The sequence below is a fragment of the Gymnoscopelus microlampas genome (genome assembly GCF_963454915.1).
Source record: "Gymnoscopelus microlampas genome assembly, chromosome: 3".
Taxonomy (NCBI): Eukaryota; Metazoa; Chordata; class Actinopteri; order Myctophiformes; family Myctophidae; genus Gymnoscopelus; species Gymnoscopelus microlampas.
This window is the reverse complement of record NC_139940.1, coordinates 7511020-7538763: the sequence shown is the minus strand read 5'-3', so window position 1 is coordinate 7538763 and position 27744 is coordinate 7511020. Positions and strand designations below refer to the sequence as shown.

The window sequence follows — 27744 nt, the reverse complement described above, 5'->3', positions numbered from 1 at the left end:
CTGGCCTAAATCGACTCTCAGCGTTTTGTAAGTTGGTAGAGCACACCCAGTCTGTTCTATGTTGGTTTGACCTTGAGCTGTTTTAAAAGGTGCAACCAGGTGACATGCTACAGTTTGAGTCATATCTCTATCAAAGTCAAATTGAACAGTGTCTTGCAGTTTAGGGTCAAAGCTGTCTGTTAAAAACTCCATGGCGTGTTTTATTGTGTATACAACTGAGTGTAACACGTGACGGAGCCCTTTTAAAGGATCTACGTATATTAAAACTAACCCCAATATCACTGTTAACAATGTTATTAACTGACCGACTATATCGGAGTAGCTGAGGGGAGTGGAGGGCTCAGACATCTTGTTGCGTTACTCGCTCTTTCTATGACTAAATCAGTTAGACTCGACAGGGAAGTCTCACTTATGGGAAGTAAAAGACAAGGATAGGATCACTCATGCTGTTACAACATATACTGCAGGTTAGTCTTAGAATAGAGTTAGAACGAGAAACTATACCCAAACTCAAAGTGTATTAATCTTTAAATAACCTCGGCCATTTACTATAAAAGTGTTTACACTGCTAAAGTAATGGACTATTAGTTACTACAAGACCGTCACTAGAATGAACAAAACCCAAGTGGCTCACTGGCCTGTTGTCTCTGCCTGTGGTTTTATGACATGCAGGACAAGGACCAGGCTTCCTCGCCCCCCCTCCCTCTGTGCCCGTTTAAGGGGTGTTCAAAAGGGTGGGTGCGAGGTATGTGTGTGTGTGTGAGTGTGCGTGTGTGTTGGAGGCTAGAGACAAATGGAGGCCATTTATGGCACTAAAAATGTCTTCTTCTAGTTGTCCCACACACACCACAGCACTTTCTCTACACCCTAGGTGGAGAGGTGCTTTAAACTATTAATTTAGTTTAGCTTACTGCTATGTGTCACTAAATTACAACTGGAGCACAAGTCTGCTTGTATCCGGTTACAAAAATAAATGTGTCACAGTTTCACTTTTACCTACCAACTTGTTGCAGTTTAATTATTGGTAGTTATTGGTTACACTAAGGATTAGTGATGACCTTATTTTTTTGTTTTTACTCTACAGGAAGTGAAGAATGCTGTATTTCAAACTTCCTCGACATGGAGAGGGTCATCCAGTAATTACAATATCAAACTAAATTCAATGCAGATATATTAATCAATGTATCAAATGTAGGATATTTTACTATTACTATTCTAGTAACGGATTTGTTCACGCCACTAGTGTATACACACGGAGGGAGACTCCATGGACTTAAATTTAGCACTTTGTCAGATCGCTATTCCAACAGGCTTGATGACTCAGCGTAGCTAGAGTCAAAAATATAGTATTACACTATATGATATGACAATACATTATATTATCATGAAGTGAGGTGTCACACTGTTGCTATCACTAGGCTCTCATCACTAGCAGCCAAAAGTGGGTAAAACTTTGACAACGAACCCTAACTCACAAGCTTTGTGTATTCTACGAGTTGGCCACCAGATGACGCCAGCATGCGTTCTCTAAATATCTGTGGGGGTTGGAGAGAAGGGGCACGGTTAAAGTGCCTTTGTTCTCTTACCACCACAGGGAATTAGATGTTTGGGGGGGGAGACCTATTTTAACAAAAGATTTTCTCTGGCAATTTTTCCAAGATTTCCAATATTTCCAATTATTCTCTAACCAGACATCAGGGACTGTGCCTCACACGGGGCACCACTTTATGTAGCGGACATGGCGTAATAACTATGGGAAATATTAACGATAATTATGAAAATATTAAAAATATTTTCAGAAAAATCAAAATATTGATTTTCACCAAAAATTAAGGAATTGCGCAAATTAAGGGATTAATTCGCACCTCAACACAACCATGAAAAGGGCTACGCAAGAATCTTGGACACAGTAATGATGCATGGGTTCTGGTTAGAAAATGATTGGAAATATACTGCGTTGAAATCAATTGGAAAGGACTTCCGTTTATACCAAAATAAAGTGTTTATTAAGATAAATCCTACGTAGATATTAAAACAACCAATGAAATGGGGAAAAGAACAATAGATCAATAACTCAAAAGATGATGAAACTGGTTAAAATCTCAACAAAATACAAAATCACAGATCTACAGTTCAATCAGGTCAAATCAGGAAATGGCCACATTTTGATCTACTAAAGGAGAAAGAGGGATTAAAGTCATAAAAGAAAAGAGAAAGATCAATGACTAAAAATAGCTAATCTACCCTTACACTACACTCAGGTTGCCACACCACATGTGAATGCATTATGCTCGCCTGGTCCATTGGGATAGGAGAGGAGATGATTCCATTGTCTCTGGGGGAGAGACCATGAGGCGTTGGCTAGCAGGTTTGGCTAGCATCCGGCTACCTCACTGCGTCACGCAGTTCTTCTCAGTCTCCACTCAACTTGGATTGAGGAGACAGTATGTGTGGCTTTTGGCCCACGTGTAGAGAGGGAACAGTTGGTCGTGGGCATCTGGTAGCGGTTCAGCAGTCCTCAGTCTCCATTCAAACTCGGATTTGAAGAGACAGGATGTGTGGCCGAGGGCCCACGTGTAGAGTAGAGGGAGCAGGGCGGTTGTTCCGGGTCAGCAGGGCATCTGGCTTTTGCTGGCTGGAGAGCTGGACGTAGGCTGTTGGCTCTTCTCGTTGGGGGGAAGGAGGACTCCGATCCACCCTTGTAGGAGAGAGAGAGGCACGGGGGAATGTTCACCCCGGAGAGATCGTCGTGGGGGGGGACGTGGCTATCGTCTGCCCCTGGGTCCTTTGAGAGCGTTGAACTGGGAGCCACCCAGCATGTAGAGCAGGAAGAGGGGACTTGGTCAACCCTTGGATCGTCGAGAAGCGGTGGAAGAGAGAGGGAGAGGGGACTCCGTCGACCCTCAGGACATCAAGAGTGCCGTGGAAGAGAGTGGGAGAGGGGACTCCGTCGACCCTCAGGACATCAAGAGTGCCGTGGAAGAGAGAGCAGCGGGGGACGGTGTCGGCTCGTCACCCCGGATTATGAAGAGAGTGGGAGAGGGGACTCCGTCGACCCTCAGGACATCAAGAGTGCCGTGGAAGAGAGTGGGAGAGGGGACTCCGTCGACCCTCAGGACATCAAGAGTGCCGTGGAAGAGAGTGGGAGAGGGGACTCCGTCGACCCTCAGGACATCAAGAGTGCCGTGGAAGAGAGAGAGAGAACTGGCTGAGCAGTTCTTCTTATAGGCAAAAGGAGGGGTCTCCTTCTTGGCCCATTGGGGGGGGTGTTGGAGGCAGCTGGGTGGCAACCTCCTTCCTTACAATATGAAAACTAAAACTTCTCTGCTAACTATCTTAGGAACTTCATATTAACACATTTGACTGGATATTGGGAATCACAATGAAATTAGAATTCTCTAGATATTAAACATGACGGCATTATGTCAAATAGAAAGCAGGTAAGCATCAAAGTGTAATTAGCATGGAAGCATTTACATTTTACATCACCAAAGTTCATATTAGTCTTGTGGTCATAATACAGGACAATAAATATATATTTTGAAGTCACAGAACATAATACATAAGCCAATTTATTCAAAGTTCTTGTTGCTCATTGTCTTGTGCTCAGTGAGTCTGTGTGTGTGATACTGTGTGTGCTTGGCAAGACATTCGTTGCATGTCGTAAAAATTCCATCCTTATCTCTTAAAAGATGCCGGACAGAGAGAGAGGTAGAGAGGAAACCAAAGAGCCTGTGTGTGTGTCTTCTGAAGACATTCCAATGGGCAATAAGGGTCTTATCTGAAGATGCAGTTCTCTATTAGTGAGCTTGTTGGAGTTTGTGTTCCCTCTGGAAGGAGGGGGGGGGGTCTTTTATGATGAGTCCCGGGTCCATTTGGTTATGAACTAAAAACAATATTAATTTGCTTTCTATGTTCACACCTGGCGGCCTCGGCATTATCATTACAGTGGTCTAATAACAGCTTGGACTTCATGTGGCCAGTCTGTGACATGACTCATCTACTATGACGTATATCTATGATGTATGACTCCATAATTGGGCAAGGTTTCAGCTCAGATCATGCCCACCACTGACTTCCATTATAAAAGTCAGTGGGACATCCGGGACAACGCTCCACACGTCCCAGAACTCTTCTCCCTTCTGGCTCCTACACTGTGGAAGCAGTGTTGATTTTGACAGCAAATTTATTTTGATTTAGTTTTAGTCATAGTATTTTGAATACAATTCCATTTACAGTAGTATCATATTTTAGTCATCTGAAATGTTTTAGTTTTTGTCTAGTTTTAGTCGACTAAATATCATGAGATTATAGTCGACTAAATCTACAGTTGATTTAGTCGACTAAAATGTATTTTGGCGGTGACTTGATGGCGTCGTAATGGCTGATTTTACACGTGGTTGCATGCTGAAAATAGGCGATCTACAAGCTCACAACGCGTTGTGAGCTTGTAGATCGCCTATTTTCAGAGCGCAACACCCGAGTGCAACCAAACATAAAATAACTTGTCTTTTAGTTCTACTGGATCTCTTCTCCACTTGTCCCTCACTAAAATGTTTGTCTAGTTTTTTTTGTTGACAAAATTGTCAATATATTTAGTCTTAATCTTAGTCATCATAGCTTAGTTTTTATTTTGTTTTTATTTTGTTTTCGTAGGTGAAAAAACATAGTCGACGAACATTTTTCGTCATAGTTTTAGTCGACGAAATCAACACTGCTGTGGAACAAACACAGGCCTGCTCAGGGACTACAGATGAACATAAGCTAACTCTGGCTAACTCCGGCTCATTTACGTGGATGTGAAAACTGACATGTTGGTTAATGTGCACTGTCCCTGATAAATGAATAAATAAATAAACTCCCCATTGCAGTTAGAACTGCAGATTCACTCCCAATCTTCCGCCGTAATCTGAACCTCTGAACGCACCTCCTCTGACTCCACCTTAGCCTGTAGCACTTGACCTAGCCTCGGTGACCATGCGGTCTTAGATAGCATCTTATCTAGACAGATGCTACTGTAGGTTCATGTGTTTACCTGGCATCCTATAGTTTCAATGTACAGATTATATATTTTTTCATATTATGTTGTTTAGACTGATACTAGGTTCTTGATCCTAGATTACTGAGGCACTACACTGTCTCTCTGCATTTGATGCATGTGTTTGCCTTGCTTACTGTAAGTCGCTCTGGATAAAGAGTTTCTGCTAAATGCCTAAATTTAAAAATAAGTTTAAAAAAAGTTTGGAAAAACATTTGGACAGTAGCCTATGTGAGAAGAATGATCGATCAGATTACTACCGGAAAAATAGCAGATCTACAAGCTCAAAACGCGCCGCGACGCGTTTTGAGCTTGTAGATCGGCTGTTTTTGCTACTTTTGTGTGACATAGAATGGCGAAGTGCAGCATTCATTTACGAAAAAAGTTAAAATATGGAGATAAGAGGTTTCTGCCCGACAACAACAATATGCAATGTGGCCCTCTGGAGAGAGTGTGGAAATATAGTGGCCCCGTCCATCATCAAAGTTGCCCACCCCTATCCTATAGAGCCACACCATAAAAACATGACACAGTGCAGCTTTAATTCAATCTGTGTGGACAGAGTACAGGGCTGTTTCTGAGCTTAGAAGCTCATAGACGAACAACAAGTTGAACAGAGAAATATTGCATTCATTTATTATCTGGTCCTGACTTCACAGTCGATGCAAAATTGTGTCGACAGTGCAGAAAGCAGGTGTGAGCCGTTCATCTGGAGGTTTATTGCTCTCATTCTACTACTCTGCCACCAAAAACGTGGAATGCCCTGTCACCATCCATTAAAGGATGTGTATCACTGTGGTTTCTTTCAAAATTGGCCTGAAAAACATCTATCAGGAGACCACAAGCCTAGCTAAATGTAATTCCCATCGAATTAATTAATCTTTATTCTTCATCCATCACTAAACAGAACAACAGTTTGTTCTTCCCTCTGGTAGTTGGCATAGATGTTTTGTGTGCCATGTTCCCGTGGGGGAATGTTTTGTTGTTACACTGACAGATCTGTGGATGATTTGTTTTCCTGTTCTTATTTTATGAGTGCTCAGCTTTTATTAAGGGGGTTTATGTCATTCACTGCCACCATTTTTTCTTTTCCTCCTTTGTAGCCTATATATTGTGTTTTGTACTTGTTGATGGCATGTTTTGTGCTACTTTCTTATCCTATGTTGATCAACTGAATACATAGGACTTTTTGTGTTATCCTTTTAACCTTAGTGTCTGATTGTATCACGTGCTGTTTACAAATTCTGACTAATAAGTATTCAATGAATCAATCAATCCCCCCCCCCCCCCCCTCTCTCTCTCCCTCTCTCTGTGTCAGGTGGATGAGGGAGGTCTGGAGCAGAGGGACATTGAGCTGGTGATGGCGCAGGCCAACGTTTCGCGAGCCAAGGCCGTCCGCGCGCTCAGACACAACAAGAACGACATTGTCAACGCTATCATGGTGAGATGAGGAGGAGGAGGGGGGAGGGTAGATGTGGGCAAAATGAAAGAACGGCAACATGCATGAGTAAATACTTTATATTTTTATATTTAGTGAATGTACACAGACAGACAGACAGACAGACAGACAGACAGACAGACAGACAGACAGACAGAGGATGGATGTGACCAGAGGCGTCAATTGGGTATGGCAGGGTATTGCAGCTGCCATACCCTGGCTCCAGGGGGAAAAAAATAAAATGTACTTTTAAAAATAAATCCATGAATGTCTCTGTCTATCTGCGTTATCAGCCTATAATGCAGGTGTAAGACCATTGTGTTATAGGTATAATGCATAGTTTTCTATGCATTTTGGGAGTGTTTTGGCGGGTTTGACCCCCAATTTTTTCTAAAAAAAGGATATTTTGGTCCAAAAAAAGGGACAGTTCACCCTGCCATACCTTAGCTTTTGCTGAACTGACGCCACTGGATGTGACGAGTGGAATGTCTTGGAGTTAGTTACTGCATCTCTACAGGATTTATAGACAAGCAGTTCAACGTTAAGGCCACTAGGTGGCAGGATTAATCCACTGAGCTGCATGTAGCTACATAACAGTAGGTGGTTCTCAACTTCAGTCCTGGAAAGCCAGATTTCTGTCATTGTCCTCAATTCCCCCCTACGCGTTCTAAGTAGAATGAAAGCCAACCGTATACTGGATCCGAAAGACCAACATTCATCTAAGTTATCATGATAATAAAAATCACACCCAGTGTGAAGAGAGTGGTGCCTTTGAAAGTGTAACTGGTTGCATCCTTGTGTTGCAATCAGCAACAATATGTTGTCACGTGACACGTGACAACATATTGTCACGTGTCACGTGAAGCTTGACCAATCAGCCGTGCTCAAACATACGGACGGACATACGGACGGACGGACATACGGACACACAGACAAAGTCAAATGTAGGAGTGGTTGGCACCACTCAAAAATGTATATTTTATCTATAAAGTAGCATTTTACATGATGTGACTATAAACCAGACAACCTATAACCAGCATTTTAATGTTAATTAACTTTTTCACTCATTTTGTTTAACCCATTTTGTACACTGATCACATCTTTCCTCTCCTCTCCTCTCCGTCCTGTAGGAGCTGACCATGTGAGTGATGTCCCCTGACCTGACCTGCCTTCCAAGCCGCCAGCCAACCAATCAAACGTAAACGCCACTGGCCCCTCCCTGTATCGCTGCTATGTTGCAACCCCACTATCTGCTCAATAAAGTCTGTTGGATCATGTCTGAGAGAGCTATGACTCCTTTACTTTCATCAAGCTATGTTGTCATGGAAATGACTATTGACACCAGTGGCGTGCACAGACATTTTGAGGGGCAGGTGCTTAAGTACATTATACTCTTTTTTGTTTACTTGGTCTGCTCTTTTTTCCCTCTACACCTACACCTCTTTGCCAAAATTAGCCGATCTACAAGCCCACAACGCCTCGCAGCGCGAGGCGTTGTGGGCTTGTAGATCTGCTATTTTTGGCTAAAGTTCTCCTCAGAAAAGGGATGCTAGGTTTCGAGTGGTTATGGTAAAAAGAAAACTCGTATCACATAAAAGATTTGGCGGACCCCCTGTAGTAACTCTGAGGACCCCCTAGGGGTCCCGGACCCCCTGTTGAAGACCCCTGCTGTAAACTGTTTTTTCAAAAAGGCACTTCTGGTCAAGAGGGCAAAGGGCAGGTGCTCTAGCGCCACCTAGAGTCTATCTGTGCACGTCCCTGATTGACACGTGTGATCGATCGATCTGTCTGTCTGTCTGTCTGTCTGTCTGTCTGTCTGTCTGTCTGTCAACCTTTTTAAGTCTCATAAATTGTGTGTCCACTGTGGAAAATATGCAACAAAAAGAAAATCTGTATTTTATACAGTTTTTAATTAAACGTAACACCTGATATTTTATTTTGAGGATGCTCTTTTACAATAGTGGAACCAAGTATCTTGATTATATTAATTCTTGAACAACGAAACAATTGGACACAAATAAATCTGTATCTCAAATGATCTACATAATTCACTTCATAATTTTTTGTATTTTGCTCTGTTTTATCAAACATTTTCCAATTGACATGCTTTGCATTGACAATTTCCCATATAGCATAGATAAGGCTATTGGTTCATTTTCCTTCTATTTCCTATTTTTCTGCTCCAACATATTTGAGGAGGTGGGACTTAGCAGGCCATTCAATTCTAATGAAGATCACCTCATTGACTATCAATCAAACATCTGTTGACTGACAGCAGTCAAGTACAGCTCAGAGTCAGACTTGTTTCTAACATTGCGTGTTGCAATCTTTTGTTCAACACAAGATGACAACAGGAAAATCATCCGGGGCATGATCTACTGCTATATATAACAATAGGGACACTATAAATTTAAATTGCCTTTACTCCATTGACTTTATTGCTGGCTTGTGAAAAGACTACTTCGTCAATTTTTTATAAGTGTAGTCCTTGTGACAAGCTTCACAGCCTGGATAGATGACACCCCACACAGTTGTAGCTAACACCAACGTAAATCAAACATTCAACATAAACAAGTGTAACATAAGGAAAGTCAACATATCGTAGTCCATAAAGAAACTTAAAAGATGAGAAAATATTATTTGCCAGAAACTTCTTTCAGGGAGCAACATACTGTAAATCAACATCTGCTAGGCCTAGCCCTGACCCTTCTGCAGACAAACATGCGCTGGATATGGTTATACAGTAATTAACCTCGCGTCGCCAGACTTTCCACCACGGAGGAAATACAGTAATAGTCCAGACAAACTACCTAATTTTGAACCTAGAAGTCAAGTAAGCTAATTGTAACAGAGCATTTTTCCAGAACACCATACCAAAAGTCCTAAGAAATCCTAGTTGTGCAAAAATGTTTAATTGGCATCAAAAGGCCATAAAAAAATTATGGTGAGTCCAATTTTCATTCATCTGAGATTTCAATTGACTTCCGAATACATTTTGAGGTAAGGAATTCAGAAAAACAGAACTACAGACTGTTATTACCAGATAGTCTAAACTAGACTCTAGGCAAACAAGCATTTCACATCAAAGTAATTGTAACAGATTTTTTTTCACCATAGGCTACATTATGGGGCGGCAGTGACTCAGGGGTAGAGTGGCCAGGTAGAGTGGACTGGAAACCGTTCGATCCCGGGCTGGGGGACTCCCCCAGAGTTAGTGTCGAAGTGTCCTTGAGCAAGACGCTGAACCCCTAATTGCTCCCGATGAGCAGGTTGGTGCCTTGCATGGTTTCCTCCGCCATCGGTGTATGAATGTGTATGGCTGAATGTAATGCACAATCTATGTAAAGCGCTTTGGATAAAAGCGCTATATAAATGCACCATTTACCATTGTGTCCAGAACACCATACTAAAAGTCCTAAGAAATCGTAGTTGCGTAAATATGTTTCATTGGCATTAATCCAAGATGTCCAGCAATTACTGGCAAGGACCCTCATGGTTCCTTGAGGGGGTTCCAACAATGGCCCCTTATGGGTGTGTGTGTACTCTCTCAGAGTTTGAAGTAAAACACACTGTGCTACACTAAATGGAACAGAGATTAGTATCATTGGTAACGGCCACGCCTCCCGGGGCTCAAGGCTGCTTCCGTCAGCGCACCTGCCTCAGATTGACCAATCACAGATTGGTGTCAACCAGCTTACTTGTGTTGACAGACACGCCAATTTGCAAGTGCACCATGTTCCAGCTCTCCTCATGCAGCTGACAACAAATCAACCCCCTGGATGTTGTGGTATTTAATCTGAGGCTGATTCAACCCGGCAAGGAGAAAAAGAGGTCCACAAACTGCTGTTGTAATGAGGCAATTAACCCCTGCTGTCTGGCCTGGTCAGAAAATACTTTCCCAAGCGCTCAGGTGACACAAGCTAGGGCTAAAATACCTGCTCAAAACCGCAGAGTCTAGGGGTTTGAAATCCACTGCGGTGCATCTGGCTTGACCGAGTGTCTATATGAACCCAATTGACCGTGCACCTTTGCGGCCAATTGTATTGAAAATGTGTTAACTACTTGAAGCTTCATCATGTAATAGTGCATGTAACTGGCATCTGCTGGTGAAATGGATGTAGCACAGTCAATAGGCTCTATGCACAGCAGCCATATTGGACAGAAATTGGGCCCCTTCCTTGCTTCCTTCACAGGTGTTACCAATGACACTAATGAAGGCTCTGTTCCATTTAGTGTAGTACAGTGGTTCTCAAACTTTTTAATTTCAAGGACCCCCATAACTCTCAGAGTTACACCCTCTCAAGGAACCATGAGGGTCCCTGGACCACACTTTGAGACACACTATTTTACACTAGCTATTTCTAGTGAGCCAACATACACAATATCAGCACCCTGACTCTGTTTGACCAGAATATGGAACAGAGCCTTCATTAGTATCATTGGTAACACCTGTGAAGGAAGTAAGAAGAGGCCCAATTTCTCTCCAAAATGGCTGCTGTGCATAGAGCCTATTGAGGTAGATACCTGAGTTTGATTGGGCGGAGGAACTGTATCGGGCGTGATTCAGTGAGACAGACACACTATGGAACACGGGAATGCAGCGGAGCGATAACTGTGGCGTGTGAGGGACTGCATTCAGGATTTCTTTTCCACTAACAGCATTTAGTTTTAGTTTAGTCTTCGTCCAACTTGAACATGACGACCACGGAGTGGCACACAAAGACCGGAGTTGTTGGAGAACGCAGGCAGACGATGGAGAGTCGGATGGCGTCGCATCAGCAGAACGGTCCTGGGGCAAACAGAGAACCAAGGGCCACCATGGGAAGATGGTACAGTAGGTGCCCACACTCGTATTGTCTCTGTGTTTTTAAATGCCAAAGCAATTATATGTGTGTACCAGATGCTAGAATGATAATGAAAATCATGATTTGTGATTATTCATAGCTTGCTGATGTAATCACGCTTTACGTTTGTACGGGAAGTGATATGATTGGGATTTGGACTTTAAGGGACTTTAAGTTTTGACATAAGTGACACAGTGAGTGGGCATGGCTCTCCCCCCAGAACTGGAGACTCAGGCTCCAAAAGGGTCATTAGGGGACCTCACGCAACTTCACATATTGTGGTGTTCTGGGAACATTTTCACACATGATCATAGGGCTAAAAACTAAACTAAAATAGAATAGCAGAGAGCTGTACCCAGGCCCAGGGTTGAGTAAAAGGTAGTGTCATGGTCATGCCCTCCGGCCATTCCCTTCTCCAGTCTGACCATGAGCTCTCTCCTCTGGCCTTCCTCTCTTTTTTCAAGGAACCTTTTGAAAGGAAGAGTAGTGCAGTCCGCACTCTAGATATATTATAACTCTAAGGGACCATGACACTCATGGGTGGCAAACCTCACACAGGAAGTTTGATTAAATACATTGCAGTGGATGGAGACGGCTGGACCAGCTCATGAACAAACATTATTTCTGAATGATCGCTATCATCAAGTGTCACTCTTTGTAGGCTCATAAGTTTGTGTCAGTTCTTATCTTCGTTCTCATATGTTTGCATATGTGTTTGAGTGTCATGTTCTAGAGCATTGTTCTCCTTGTGATGTTTATCTGTAGTTCTACGTTTGTCAACTAAAGTCTGCGTCTAGTGTTATTCAAGTCTCCTGGGTTCCTTGTTTGGAGCTGAGTTCCCCTGCATTTGGGTCCTAACTAGGTAACTGATAAAGTGGGCACCAAAACATTCTGGGGCACTATAGGACAATGTGGGCTCCCGGAAGAGTGGGCACTTTGGGGGGGAGAAGAGTGGGCACTAGGGAAATTTGGGAACCAGGAAGACTGGGCACTAGGTAAATGTGGGCGCCTGGAAGAGTGGGCTCTTTGGGGGGAGAAGAGTGGGCACCAGGAAGAGGCACACTGGGAAATTGTATTACTGTTGTATTTTTGAGTAATTGTTGGTAGCACTGTGTAACATTGTTGAGAAATGTACTATATAAATATAGTTTATTAATTAAAATAGGATCAGATTTAACAGAGCTTTATCACAGTCTAGCTTGGAAACAAGTATGCACATGTGAATGGGAATTGTGAACAGCGTGACAGTGAAAGAGAAGAGAGGAAGACCTGACTGTAGGCTACACACCATCACCCTGTGTTAATTTGGAAATGGACTGCATTCCATTTGGAACGCCATTAATACCTGCTTGGATTATTTATTTTAATTTCCAGCCAAACATATTCTGTGGTGTCATGTTGTATTCCCTAACAACAAACAGCAGTTTGTGACAGATGGGGAGATCGTGGTTGTTTCATTTAATGTAAAAAGGATTATTGAACCCAAAATAACAGAATTCTCTGCCCATTCTGTCGATTCTACAAATGCCTTCTAATTTAAATCAGTAGTTCTCACTGCATTCCATTTGGAACGCCATTAATACCTGCTTGGATTATTTATTTTAATTTCCAGCCAAACATATTCTGTGGTGTCATGTTGTATTCCCTAACAACAAACAGCAGTTTGTGACAGATGGGGAGATCGTGGTTGTTTCATTTAATGTAAAAAGGATTATTGAACCCAAAATAACAGAATTCTCTGCCCATTCTGTTGATTCTACAAATGCCTTCTAATTTAAATCAGTAGTTCTCACACTTTCAAGATTTTTCAAAAATGTTCAAAAACAGAAGATGTACAAGCTTATATCTGCTATTTTTGAATAGCCAACGAACGCAAAAATATAAAATGACTCAGATGCTTTCCTGGTTTTAATGGGTTAAAATGAAATAGCAGCAGTATTTATGTTTACAGGAAACCTAACTGAGCATGTCAAACTTGAAAGAATGGGTTTCTCACAAGTACTGTATTCATCATAGAAGACTGCATAATGCAAGGGTTGTTGCAGTGCTGCTTTCCAATTCCAACAAAGTGATATTCATAAGTACGTATCAGAATTTAAACGTGTGTGTGTGTGTGTGTGTGTGTGTGTGTGTGTGTGTGTGTGTGTGTGTGTGTGTGTGTGTGTGTGTGTGTGTGTGTGTGTGTGTGTGTGTGTGTGTGTGTGTGTGTGTGTGTGTGTGTGTGTGTGTGTGTGTGTGTGTGTGTGTGTGTACACAATTATTGTTCGTTTTCTTACTGTGTTAAGTAGGTAAATGAAACCATTTTGGCATAAATGTGCTCCTGCATGCAAAAGCAATCATTTTAAGTAATTCCTAGGAAGGAAATTATCAATTGTGTGGCTCATACAATTCAATTCAATTCAACCTTTATTTCAGACCCCAAGGGAGATCCATATCACAATAAAAACACAATGCACAAACACAATACAATACTGTATTAGGCATGTATTTAAATACTTATACTAAGTACTAAGTATTTATTCTAAATAATGCACATGTCAAGGAGATTACCTTTTTTTCCTTCTGTGAATATTGCCTGTTAATCTCTGTGAATTAAAAAAAAAGACCTTGGAAAGAAAAAATAGAATAGAACATTTTATCCAACCTAATACACTCTGATGAAACTTTTATGGTAGAACTGTGCACTTTCAATGCACATTACATATTAGACATATTACAAACGTTTTAAATAAACGCATGAAACGAATCAAAACTATTGGGCAAGACATATTAAACCTAATACAATTAGTGATTTGTCTTACTGCACTGAATTCGAGAGGATGTTCACGTTAGGGCCATGGTCTCTCTTTGCTGTTTGCTGTTTGTATCAAACCCTTTAGTTATTTTTGGTTTATTTTAGTTTATTGGCAGATTTGGCACACCAAAATGTTAATTGCAGGAAGATTTAAAAAAACAAATATTAACATGTATAGCCTACTACTTACACTTAAAGGAGAATTTTGGACTAAAGTTTCATAGTGACAGAACACTATGCAACCAAAAAAAAAAATACAAATACAAACACTTGTATATATTTCATGACACAGCTGTCAAAACCTATTTGCTGATTGGGTAATCCTTTGCTCTCCATTACACTGCTGGCTGAGAGAGCAGCCCCAAAAAGCCTCAAGCACCTCAGCACAGAAATAATTGATTGAATGGCCGGCCATTCCCATAGATTGGACCTTGCAATGCGTCACTGCCGTAGCCACGCCCCCGTCTCCGCGGGACAGGCACAACACAGCAGGAATAGAGTATTTGACCTAAATGAGCTTATATCCTTTGACAACAATATTCAATGTTCTTTATGACATGGTATAAAAGGGGAAAGACATTGTAGGCAGTGTTTGCGTGTGTGTCCCTCATATTTATTTATTCATGTATTGTATGTCCCCCCCAAATATTGAATGATGTTATCAAAACTAGGAACCAGGAGACCTGGTACTGCCAGACCCCTAGTGGTTGAAATCTGAATGGCCGGGCTTCGCATGATGTGTGTCCCTTCTATGTCCCTTCTATGACGAAAGGGGGACAGACTTTTTTTGGCTGGGGCCGGGGGACAAAGTGACCATGCCCATGTATGGAGAAAACAGATACAAAGCCTCATGTAAGCCCGACTCCTTGGGTCTGGCAATGACAGTCTTTCCCAGTATGGAGTTCCACCTCAGTGAGTTCCACAAGGCTCCAAACGGGCGCCATTATTAGACCTGTGTAGCTTTATCATATTTCAGACGAGGTGGTAGTCTTCTGAGCATTTTCATATTAAGTTGACATCCTCCTTACAGTGACTTGTCTTTGTGAACGAGAGCTCTGTTTGACACCAGCGGCAGTCTGGGTCCTGTTGCCAAGTCTGACAAGTACACTGACCTTAGGTTAAATCCCTTCAATGCATTCTTATCGGATTGATGGAGAGACAGACAGACATGTGTCATGCTGCTGTTTTATTGATTCGATGTACACTTGCACTGCTATTTAGCTAGCCTATTTGTATTCATATTCACCATTACTATGAATATTTTACCTTATGTTACTTCTTATTGTTGTCCACAGTGGAAGCAGGAGCTTCACAAAGACTGAAATTGTGGTGAAAAGCACACATTTGAAGACTGATGCTTCACGGTGCACACACATACAATATACTGCAGTGCAGGTTTTGAATGATTGATTGATTGATTGATTGATTCACTGACATTTTGGCAGACAAATTGCCATTTTTACATAATATGTCAAAAGAATAAAACACAATATAGCTTGAGAGATTTATGTTCATTGTGATTCATAACTTGCAGTAATACATTGCACACTATACACAACAATATGTCTATAGTGCAGGGGTGGGCAGTATTTCTTTCCAGGGGGCCATACTGACTTTGATAAAGTGAGTGAAGGGACACATTGGACTACCGGATTGAAACTTGCAACACATAGTACTGAATCATGTTAAAACTGCATGGATTTGTTAGACATGACTACTTTACAATAGGGCAATTATTTTTTACAGCTGCATTGCATCACTCACATTATCAAACATATTGCATTATATGCGTTATAAATATAGTCACATTATAAACAGTTAACATTTGAGTACATATGGGATGTATGATAGAATGCAGGTGTGTACTCAAATGGTACATATTAATTAATAATAATTAATTGGAGTCAAGTTAAATACATTTCCCTTACAACTATTAACATAAAATGCTGCCTTTGAAGTTGTAGATTTTTTGGGGGGGGTCATTTTGTTTTTCTTTGAGGACTTTGAGGCCCGGATTGAGACGGTCAAAGGGCCGTGTCTGGCCCTCCGGCCGTATGTTGCCCATGTGTGGTATAGTGTATCTCATCTGCAATGTGCTAGAGCAGATGAGTGTGTTTTGTCAGCTCTTGAGTGACCTGACAGCCTGTGGAAAGTCACTGTCTGTCACTGAGACGGGCGGTGTGGGATTTGATGCTCCGCTAGTGTTTTCTAGATGGAGGGAGTGGTGTAAAGTACATGTACTCAAGTACTGTACTCAAGTACAATTTTGAGGTAATTTAAAAATGTCAATACTTTTTCTTCTACCCCACTACATCTCAGTGGAAAATATTGTACCTTTTACTCCACTGCAATTATATGAAAACATTAGTTACTAGTTACTTTGTAGATTTTGATTGTTATTGCAAAACACGCTAACCACTTCAGCCCTACATAGATTTCGGCCATTTGAAAATAGCAGCTCATAAGAATGCGCCGCAATGCCACGCATTGTGAGCTTGTAGATCGGCTATTTTCCAAAGATTTTTTATGCATTTTCAACTTGTGAAATGGGGACATTCTGCACAATGAGTACTTTTACTTTTGGTACTTTGTAAGTCTATGATGATGATAGCGATACGTTTGTACTTTTACTCAAGTACATTTTGAATACGGGACTTCTACTTGTAACAGAGTATAGGCTATCCATTGCAGTATTGATTGACTTTTACTTTTACTAAAACATGTGAGAACGTCTTCCATCACTGATGGAGGGAGTGAGGAGAGAACATGAGCGTGGTGGCTGGTGTCATTGATGGTGTTTTCGGCCTTTAAAGTTGTGCTGGTAGTGTGTCAGTGATTTGTGCTGCTGTCCTTACAGTCTGAGCAGTCAAACCACACTGTGGTACAGACAGTCAGAACGCTGGCATTGGTACAGAGATAGAAGTTATTTAATACTCATACTCATACATAGTCTCTCCAGCTCTTTGATAAACAGATTTTTTCCCCCAGGTACAGTAGGTTAAACAGTTCATCTAATCAGGAGAGAGACATTTTAAGCTTTTTTTATTCATCAATTCCAATTTAATTGTTTATCCTGTATGTTATGGGTTCTCTCTTCTGATTTGATGAAATTGGTATCCCGATCTGAACATTTATGTTCTTATACTAAAGAGCTGCAGAAACTGGGATACCCCTGTTACTGAACAAACACTAAATGATTGCTATCCGAAGAGCTTTACATTTGTAACTAAACTATTTTCATATTAAAGGGATATTTCACTTTAAAACAATGTGGGTCATTTTATCGTCTACTCAGGCTTTTGTGAGCACCCCAGACAGCTTTTAAGTTGCTTGATTCAGTATTTAGATATTTGATACAACCCTTTCCTATACAAACCCATTGTAACTTTAAACTCCTTTTTTTAACCATGTACTGTACCATAGATCCATCGAAAACACGGTCCTTGGTTCTGGTGACTCATACTGCCCTCCTAATACATGATTTATTTTTTCATTTATTTTATATGTATTTTTTATTGTATTTTATTTTTTTCATTTTCCTTTTTTTTTTTAAATAAATGAAAAAAGTAATTAAAAAAACACGGTCTCCTCACATATTAGAAGGACAACATCAGTCACCAGAACGGTTGATTACGATTACGAATCTAACATGGTTAAAATTGAGTTTGAAGTTACAATGGGTTTGTATAGGAAGGGGGCATGTCTGATAAAATGAATGTCAAATATCTAAATACTTAATGAAGCAATTTAAAAACTGCCCAGGCTTCGCCCAAAAGCTGATGATGCTGCTGTTGTCACATTTGGCAACGCAGTCCTACGGTACGTGTAAACAAACTGTAGAATTGGCACAGAGACAACAGCCCTGAAAGGTGGCGCCAGTCCTAGAACAAGAACTAATGTAGATGAGTGTGCTTCGCTTATTCTCAAAGTCTGGGGCCTGCCTGTTAGCAAATCAAATCGCCAGTTAAAGATAGAATTGCCCAGACTAAGACCTCCGCATTTAATGTGTCATGGGTATAGCCCATACCCATACACACATAATCATCTAATAATTCATCTAATCATTTATATGATATTACAGTCTTTCCAGGCACAGGTCCATAATCAGGAGAAAGGTGTTTTCTGAGGTACAGGCACAATGGTGTGCAGTGTCTCAAATATATATATATATATATTGAGTATTATTTTGCATTTTTTTATTGATCAGCGTGCTTCACTATGACCACACACTGACAATAACAATAGCAATAATAATGATAATAATAATGCATTTTATTTGTACTGCACATTTCATTCACAGGGAATCCCACAATGCTACATGGTTAAAACATATAATCAATCATAGAAGGTTAAAAACAGGGTTTAAAAATATCAAGCACAAAAGGATATTGCTGACAGTTACACAACAATTTAACACGAAAAGGTATTTCGAAATAAAAACGTCTTTAGGCCTGTTTTAAATCGATAGGAAGGCTGTTCCACAGGCCAAAGGGCCAAAAGGCCCGGCGGTCCCCCATGGTGTGTAGCTTGGTACTGGGGACCTCGAGGAGGAAGCTGCTCGCAGATCTGAGGGTGCGGGTGGAAGTCCGTGGAGGAGGCTCAATGAGTTCCCGTAGGTATGGAGGGGCATGTCCGTTTATGCAGTGAGTGTTCACAGGACCTTGTAGTCAATCTTGGCTGAAACGGGGAGCCAGTGCAGTGAGAATAGGATGGGTGTTATGTACTCGTGCTTACAGACTCTCATTAGGATCCTGCAGCGCCGTTCTCGATGTATTGCAGCTTCTCAGTGGCGTGCACAGACATTTTGAGGGGCAGGTGCTCAAGTAAATTATACTTTTTTTTGTTTATTTGGTCTTCTCTTTTTTCCCTCTACACCTATACCTCTTTGCCAAAAATAGCCGATCTACAAGCCCACAACGCCTCGCAGCGCGAGGCGTTGTGAGCTTGTAGATCTGCTATTTTTGGCTAAAGTTCTCCTCAGAAAAGGGATGCTAGGTTTCGAGTGGTTATGGTAAAAAGAAAAATCATATCACATAAAGATTTGGTGGACCCCCTGTAGTAGCTCTGAGGACCCCCTGTTGAAGACCCCTGCTGTAAACTGGAAAAAAATAACAAATAAAAATAAATTCAAAAGGGCACTTCTGGTCAAGAGGGCAAAGGGCAGGTGCTCTTGCACCACCTAGAGTCTATCTGTGCACGTCCCTGCAGCTTCTGAATACTCTTGCCAGATATCCCAATAAAGAGTGCATAGCAGTAGTCCAGTCTAGAGGAGATAAAGGCATGGACAAGCTTCTCTGCATCTAACAGGGTTAGAAAGGGGCGGAGTTTGGATATGTTTTTGAGATGATAGAAGGCGTTTTTGCACAGATGCTTTATATGGTCATTGAAAGTCAGGTGAGGATTGAACTTAACACCCAAGTTTGTTAGTGAGGAGGAGAAGGGGATGACCTGACTGTCGAAGGTGAGATGAGATACGGGGCATGACTGAACCTGGGGTGGTGTGCCAACAAGGAGAGCTTCAGTTTTGTTACTGTTTAACTAAAGGAAGTTGTTGCTTGTCCATCTCTTTTATCAAGGGGTGTAAGAGCCATGTGGAACATCACAGGTGACAGGGAGCAGTTTGGACTTGCACCCTCCTAATGAGACATATTCAGTCCTATCAGAAAGGTAGGACTGAAACCACTTGAGTGCAGAGTCTGACAGCCCAATGGTTGTGTGTAGACGCTCCAGGAGGATGGAATGATCCACCGTGTCAAATGCAGCGGTTAGGTCAAGGAGGATGAAGAGTGATGGTTATCCTTCATCGGCTGTCATCAGCAGGTCATTTGTCACCATCAGCATGAGCTGATATGTTTGTTTCCAGGTCATTACATCCATCCATTGATGTCACTTCCTGTCCTTACCTCAGGTACAGAGGGTACAGAAACTGATCCCAGCTCTGCTTTGACTGACTTGTATCCGCTTTCTGACCACATTTGTTCACTTGTCAAAGAGGCACATAAATGATGGTTGTCTCCATCCAAGGAGCTTTTATTGACTTGTATCCACTTTCCAAATGCACTCCTTCACCTGTCAAAGATGCGCATAACTCGTGATCCTCTCCAAGGATCAGTTACACCTCTCTCCTCTCCTCTCCTCTCCTCTCCACTCCTCTCTTTCATAGTTTAAAATGCAGACAGGATAATAGCTCATATAACTCAAAGATTTTTGATATGTGGGATATTCATGTGTTTTTTTTAACAGAACCGGGGGCTGGCCAATATGAATCATATTGCTTACAGTGCAGATACACTGAATCTGTTGACGGGTGTCAGGTCGATGTATCCAGTTCATCTTCTATGGAGAGCAGGGGTGCGCGGTGTATGATGGATACGGTACGACGAGTTGACAGACCAACCGGCGTATTTGAATTTGCATAAACATGACTAGACCTCAACTATATGCAAATGTGATCCAAGAAGCTCAGATCAAAATAGCCAGTGCTGATCAAATCTGAATCAAGATTGTGTTACTGCTTTGCCTATTTTATGCCTTAAATGTTTTCAGAAACATACTAACTGTAAAATGAGATTGTTTGTGTGTGCCGTGTTGAAAACGGCCAAGCAAAAACTAAGTAGCGCCCAACTTGCTGTAACTGCATACACAGCATCATCCACATCCACATTTAGTTGCTTTATTTCAATATTTAGATATTTGATTATTTGTTTTTTCAGACCCTTCCCATTGAAATTCAAACTCCATTTTAACCATGTTTCATTAGACTTGAAAACACACGTCACTGGGTCTGGTGACTGATGTTGTCTGAATGTGTGAAGGGGCCGTATTTGTTCAATGGCTTTTTTCCCCCATTTATAAAAAAAAAAGGCAAGTTGTTTCCATTTGAGTTTCATGCAGTAGGCCAGTGGATCTCAAACTTTTTTGTGCCAAGGACCCCCAAATAGACACTTATTAGACCGCGGACCCCCATTTGAAAAGATAAGCCAGGGACCCCAATAAGAGAAGGTTTTTACGGGTCTCTAGCAGTGATTCTCAACCATTTTAATTTCAAGGACCCCCAGTTTAACATGCATTAGGCTACGGACCCCCATTTAATGGCATTTATACCTCTGGGACCCCAATTCATATTGTAAAATCGATGTTAATTTAACTCTGAGAGTGTACAAATGGAACCAAATGGACCCGTTAGGGTCCATTTGGTTCCATTTGTACACTCTCAGAGTTACAGAACCATAAGGGTCCATTTGGTTCCTGTCCATCATTTAGCTGGGGACCCCCTGGAACCCCCTCAAGTACCCCTAGGGGTCCCCGGACCCCACTTTGAGAACCAATGGAGTAGGCTACCTCTTGTCAACCAGTAGTGGTCCTAGCCGACCACAGGATCTAACTGTCTTGCTTCTTTATTGTCCTGTGAAGAGCAGGTAGATCACCTCCAACCACTGCATTTGTGTTCGTTATATTGTATTACCCACTTATTACCTCAGATCACAACACGCCACAATGTGACAGATTGAGAGCTTGTATAGGCTATTTTCAGCAAAGAAATTCGGTGTAGAGGGAAAAAAGGAGGGGGCCTAGTATAGGGTTTTATTCTTGGGCAAACATTCGGCAAAAATTGTCAATCTACAAGCTCACCACGCACTGCAGGCCTATAGAGCCCTGGCGGAACTCCGGTCGACGGGTTCAAGTGGTGAACACACTCTACCATACAGATTGGTTAAAATAATGTTTAATTCACCCAAAAAAAAGGTATAGATTTCAGCTTTAAGTAGGCTTGCCTAGTCTTGTTCCTGTCTTTCTCTTTGCTTTTCGATCAGATCCTGTCTTATTTGCATTGGGGTCACTTTACTCTGAGCAGAGGCATCATGTAATCTACATGTTTTTGGGGAGGATCAGTTTCCCGTCCTCTCAGGTGAAGAACGGGAGATCCTCTTTCTCTCCTCCAACCTTCCTTCCCTTTTTCCTCCTGTCCTCTACTCTCCTTTCATCTGCTCAATATCTCTCTCTCTCTCTCTCTCTCTCTCTCTCTCTCTCTCTGTGTTTTTACATTTGCAGTTGTCTAAAATGGGACTCGACCACATGTTGGTGCTCTGTGTGGGTTGAACATGGCGGGCGTGTGTGTGTGTGTGTGTGTGTGTGCGTGTGCGTGTGCGTGCACGCATGTGTGTGCGTGCGTGCGTGCGTGTGTGCATTTGGGTGTGTGCGTATGCGTGTGTAAATTGCCTTTGTCCTGCAGAGGAATACAGAGACGGCTGTTACTACAAACTACAGCAATAGAACCGGTAGTTCATTGATAAACATGAAAACTAAACGAATAACTGACAAGTCCAGCTGTGCATCTATAAAAAGCCTTACTAGCTGAACTAGTTCATCAGAGCATATCCTGTCTTGTCATTGTGTGTATGTGGGTGTGGGTGTGGGTGTGGGTGTGGGTGTGTGTGTGTGTGTGTGTGTGTGTGTGTGTGTGTGTGTGTGTGTGTGTGTGTGTGTGTGTGTGTGTGTGTGTGTGTGTGTGTGTGTGTGTGTGTGTGTGTGTGTGTGTGTGTGTGTGTGTGTGTGTGTGTGTGTGCACGCACGCGAGCGCATGCTGGTTGTTGTAATCTCAGGATTGTTACCAAACTCCTCGTTAAGTATTAATGCCGGACACAGGTGCCAAATGTGGTGACTACATTTGTCCGCCTGTCCGTCTTACCTGTGAGTGGATGCTGTGTGTGTGTGTGTGTGTGTGTGTGTGTGTGCGTGCGCGTGTGCGCGCAAGAGTGTGTTTGTGGGTAGGTGGGGGGTGTCAGAACTGACGTCCGCGGGGTAGAGAGGAGGGGGGGGGGGGGGGGGTGTCAGAACCCAAGGCCAGGGGGTGGGGTGAGGAGGTTCGAAGGAAGTGCCAGGTCTTGCAACAGTAATGAATCTCCTGTGTGAGAGTGAACACGGTGAGCAGAGAGGCGACTCCGTCCTTCCACATGAGGACACACAGAGGACCCATGTGTCTCCGCGCTGCTGGTGCCGCTGGCCCAACTGGTTTGGCGACTGGAACCCAGCCAACCGAAGAAGACAAGCGTCTGTCCTCGCCCCTCCGTCTGCGGGAGTTCTAGTTTTGTTTGTTTTTTTGGGGGGGCAGGTCACTCTGGTATTCTTCCTTCGCTGACAACGACTTAATTGGAAGAAGAGAGGGAGACGGTGAAGAAGAGAAGAGGGAGAAAGACGTGCGGTTAAATGGGAGAAGCATCTATTCCACGAATCCACAAGTACAATACTTCTACTACTATTACTACTACTACTACTGCTGCTACAGTGCATCATTGTTATTAAACCCTGTGTGGACTGAGCTCTGTTGCTGTTCTACAGGGTCCAAATGGTTCCGCTCCAACCGTAGTTCCGCTTCTGGTACATTCGCCACTGGTGTGTGTGGAGGACCGTTTACTGTAGCCGAGCCTCTACAATGTGAACGCGTATAAGAGCTGATCTGAGGTTCGCGTTTCCAAAATGGACCCTACGATCGTCCCGAAAGCCAAGTTCGACGTTGACGTGGACCTGGGCATCGCTCTGTTCTTCGTCTCGCTGCTGTGCTTCTTCCTGCTGGTCATGATCGTCCGCTGCGCCCAGCTGGTTCTGGACCCGTACAGTGCGATCTCTGTGGGCATGTACCAGGAGGAGGACCAGATCGGTTGAAGGAGAAGCTGAAAAACAGCCAAAAGACATCCCAAACCTACCAGGTTGGGTGCTGGACCAAAAACACTAACAATAGATAAGAATCGTTACCACTAGTAAACCTACATTTGGGAGCAGCAATTGGTGTGCGGACTCTTTTTATTATTATCCGTTGTTGTATGGTGCCATGGCAACGCAGCAAATTGTCATTTAACGATTTAAATATTTCGACGTTTATTTACACAGGACGGTGAAGAAGAGACAAGAGGCAATTGAGCAGAGGAGCAAACAGCTCTCCAGAAAGAATTGAACTGTTCTGGTCTATTAATGGCACGGTCTGCAACTATTGATCTACAGAGAATACTGAGAAAGTTCATGGACTTACAAGGGCTCACATTGATAACATTATGATGTTGAACAGATATCATAGGGAGTATTCTCAGTGGTTCCCACACAGTGTGCCGTGTGACAAGTCCATGTGTGCCTTGGCATTTTGTGACAACCACACAACATTATTGCAATATGGAACTATTGCAACTACACAAAAAGTTGTTCATTATTTTTCTAATTTAATATATCAGTACTTTGTGCTGTCCCAATACAGAGGCAAATTATACACCCTAACAATATATATAGTATACAGTAGTTTAAATGTTTTATTTGGCATTAGTAAATACAATTTAATGTTTACAGAGTGATAAGATTATATTATAGAGGCAATTTTGCACGGATATGAATACAGGAGTGCCTTGAGATTTGGACTTGCCTTTTGGTGTGCCTTGGGTACAAAATATTTGAGAACCACTGGTCTAGTACACTGTGACAGAATACTTTTTGTTTGTTTTTTTATTGCCAAGTTTGTTTGCACATACAAGTAATTAATCTCAGGTTGGTGAGGTTGATTGACTGATTAACAACAGTATAGAAACCTATTTACAACTAATACTTAACTTAACAAGCAAACCATTTTTTAAAATGATATACTAAAGCCTAAAGAGGCTAAATAATAATATAAATATTAGTTATAGCACACGTTGATATGATACGTCTATATATACAGTATATATTCATAGTGTAATATTCATTATTATATTCAATTTTAAAGTTAAATCCACAATGAACTTGAATAACTATGAATAAATAAAATACTTATATTGAGTACGCATCAAGTGCAGAAGACTTACAGTAGAACGCAGTAGACAGTTTTAGACTACTATAGGACATCGATGGACTCTTCATTTGTATTACGGACCACATCAGGTTCTGTGAGGAGAGCACTGTACCTACCCAAAATGTATCAAGAACTGGAAGACGGGAGCTTTCATTGCAGGTGAGACTGAGGGGGTGAAGGTGGTTCAGAAGGAGCTAGAAGCCAAGGACAGTTCCAAGGACAGACTGGACCGTATCGGCAACAACTTGTTCCCCTCCCTTCCCCCTGGATCACAGGCTGTCTCCTATACCTGGAGACATTACAGACTGTACATCACCAGCAGACCACACTATGTCAGACTGCAGGGCTAGCCTTTCTGATGTGCTGGTGAGCAACACCCTGCAGTCACCATTAATGTTCACCCTATACACTTCCGACTCGGGTATGTGCCAGCTACCGAAGTTCTCTGATGACTCCTCCATTGTCAGCTGCATCACGGATGACAATGAGGAGGAGTACAGAGCCCTGGGGGAGAGCTTCGTAGGCTGGTGTGAAGACAATCACCCCCAGCTCAACACCGGAAAGACCATGGAGCTGGTGGTGGACCATCACCATGCAGGGGGAGGAGGTAGAGATGGTGGACACCTGCAAATTCAGGTCAGTACACGTGAACAACAAACTGGACTGGACTGAGAGCACTGAGGCCCTCTACAGGAAACGAAAGCTACGCTGCAATGTGCGCATTGAAGGACTGTTCTAGTCTGTAGTAGCCAATGTCCTCTTCTTCACGGTTTTGTTGGAGGGTGGGTAAAAGATGCCAACAAACTGAACAGTGGCGTGCACAGACATTTTGAGGGGCAGGTGCTCAAGTAAATTATACTTTTTTTTGTTTACTTGGTCTGCTCTTTTTTCCCTCTACAGTCTACACCTATACCTCTTTGCCAAAAATAGCCGATCTACAGTGTAGATCTGCTATTTTTGGCTAAAGTTCTCCTCAGAAAAGGGATGCTAGGTTTCGAGTGGTTATGGTAAAAAGAAAAATCATATCACATAAAGATTTGGCGGACCCCCTGTAGTAACTCTGAGGACCCCCTAGGGGTCCCGGACCCCCTGTTGAAGACCCCTGCTGTAAACTGAAAAAAGGGCAAAAGGGCACTTCTGGTCAAGAGGGCAAAGGGCAGGTGCTCTAGCTCCACCTAGAGTCTATCTGTGCACGTCCCTGAAACTGAACAATAGTTGGAGTTAACCTGCAATGTGGGGTTGGCTGTGGAGGGGAGGATGTGGAGGAAACTGGACGCTATCCTGGAGAACCCCATCCATGGCCTCTGGGAGGAGCTAGTGGGGGTGAGGAGCACTTTCAGCCACAGACACGTTCCCCCTCGGCACACCACTACTGTATGTGCCTTCAGACGCCACAACCAAGCTAGATTCCCATATCATCACAGTTGGGCAGAGACCCTGTATCTCCTAATGTCAACTTTTTATGTTTTTTCGTCATTTAATGCCCTATTTCGTCATACAATTACAATTTAGGCATTTAGCCAATCCAGAGCGACTTTCAGTAAGCAATGTAAACACGAGGTAATACATCAAATGCATAGAGATAGTAATCTAAGATCATAGGTAAAACAAGAATCTATCATCAGTCTAAACAGTATAATATAAAAAAATAGATAATCTGTACATTGAAACTATACACACCATAGGATGCCAGGTCTACAAATGAATCTGGCATCTGTCTACATTACATGATATCTAAATTTAGTAAATTACATTTTAGCCTGCAAGGTCGTCAAGGCTTAGGGCAAGTGCTATACGGGCTAAAGTGGAGTCTGAGTCTTCAGATTAGGGCGGAAGATTGGTAGAAGAGTCTGGGACGTGTGGAGCTGTTTTCCCGGATGTTTTAGGGAAGGTTCTGACAGCTTACCTGTGTCATACAAGAGTGTCAAGCTAAATGAGTGAAAATAGCTGCACTGTGAGCTTGTTGATCTGCTATTTTCACTATTTCAGAAAATGTCCGTTCCATTTCCTGAAAATACAAGGTTTTAGACATATTTTTGGCAACGATATGACAGTAAGACCTGCACTAGGCTATACGTTCTGTTCTCTGGAATTACTTACTCTGGCTTTACCTCTGGCACACAAGGACTACTCAGTTTACACTACAGAACTGTGACAAATGCGTGTTAAGGTTAACTGTTGATAGACTTACGTATATTCATTCATATATTCATTGTTGATATACTGTTGACACTGTATTTATTCCATATACTACTCTGTACATATATCCATTCATATACTCATTGGCAATAGATGTTCATTCATATATTCACTGATGTACTGTGCATAATATGTACTGTCTATTAACACATTACACAACTCATTAATTCAGAGACCCAGTGCAGATGTCAGATCTGAGTTTATTTTATTTTATTTATTGACTTTGCTTGGTTCTTGAGTCTTACTCTAACCTCTCCTGTGTTTCATTGTTACTGCTGTTGCTGCTATGACACCTCAAGTTCCTCCCGGGATCATTAAAGTTTATCAAGATTCAACTTTTGTCAGATCACATGTTTACAAGTGTAAAAAAAAAGTGGTGAAATTCTCTTTTGTACAAGTTGCCATTATTTGTGGGTAATGGGTGGATAGAGAAACCTAGAAACAAGGAAAACAGGCCAACATTAATATTTAAAAAAAAGTCATGTTATTGTCTCCGCCAGGAGAGTTTGTTTTCACTTTCTGAAACTGGGACTAACATTGGTCAAGCCTCACGTGACACGTGACAATACGGTGAAATAGTGTGATCTGATTGGCTAGTGACGTATAGCGGCCTATAAA

General features: G+C 42.1%; 1 protein-coding gene across 1 annotated transcript in view; it reads left to right on the top strand.

Moving 5' to 3' along the window:
- nacad (NAC alpha domain containing) overlaps window positions 1-7722 on the top strand; it is a 56336-nt gene extending 48614 nt beyond the window's left edge. The window contains exons 11-12 of the mRNA XM_084049538.1: window positions 6357-6479; window positions 7607-7722. Of these exons, the coding sequence (XP_083905664.1) occupies window positions 6357-6479; window positions 7607-7621 (138 nt within the window). The 3' untranslated portion in view covers window positions 7622-7722. The remainder of the gene's footprint in view (window positions 1-6356; window positions 6480-7606) is intronic.
- The last annotated feature ends 20022 nt before the right edge of the window (window positions 7723-27744 follow it).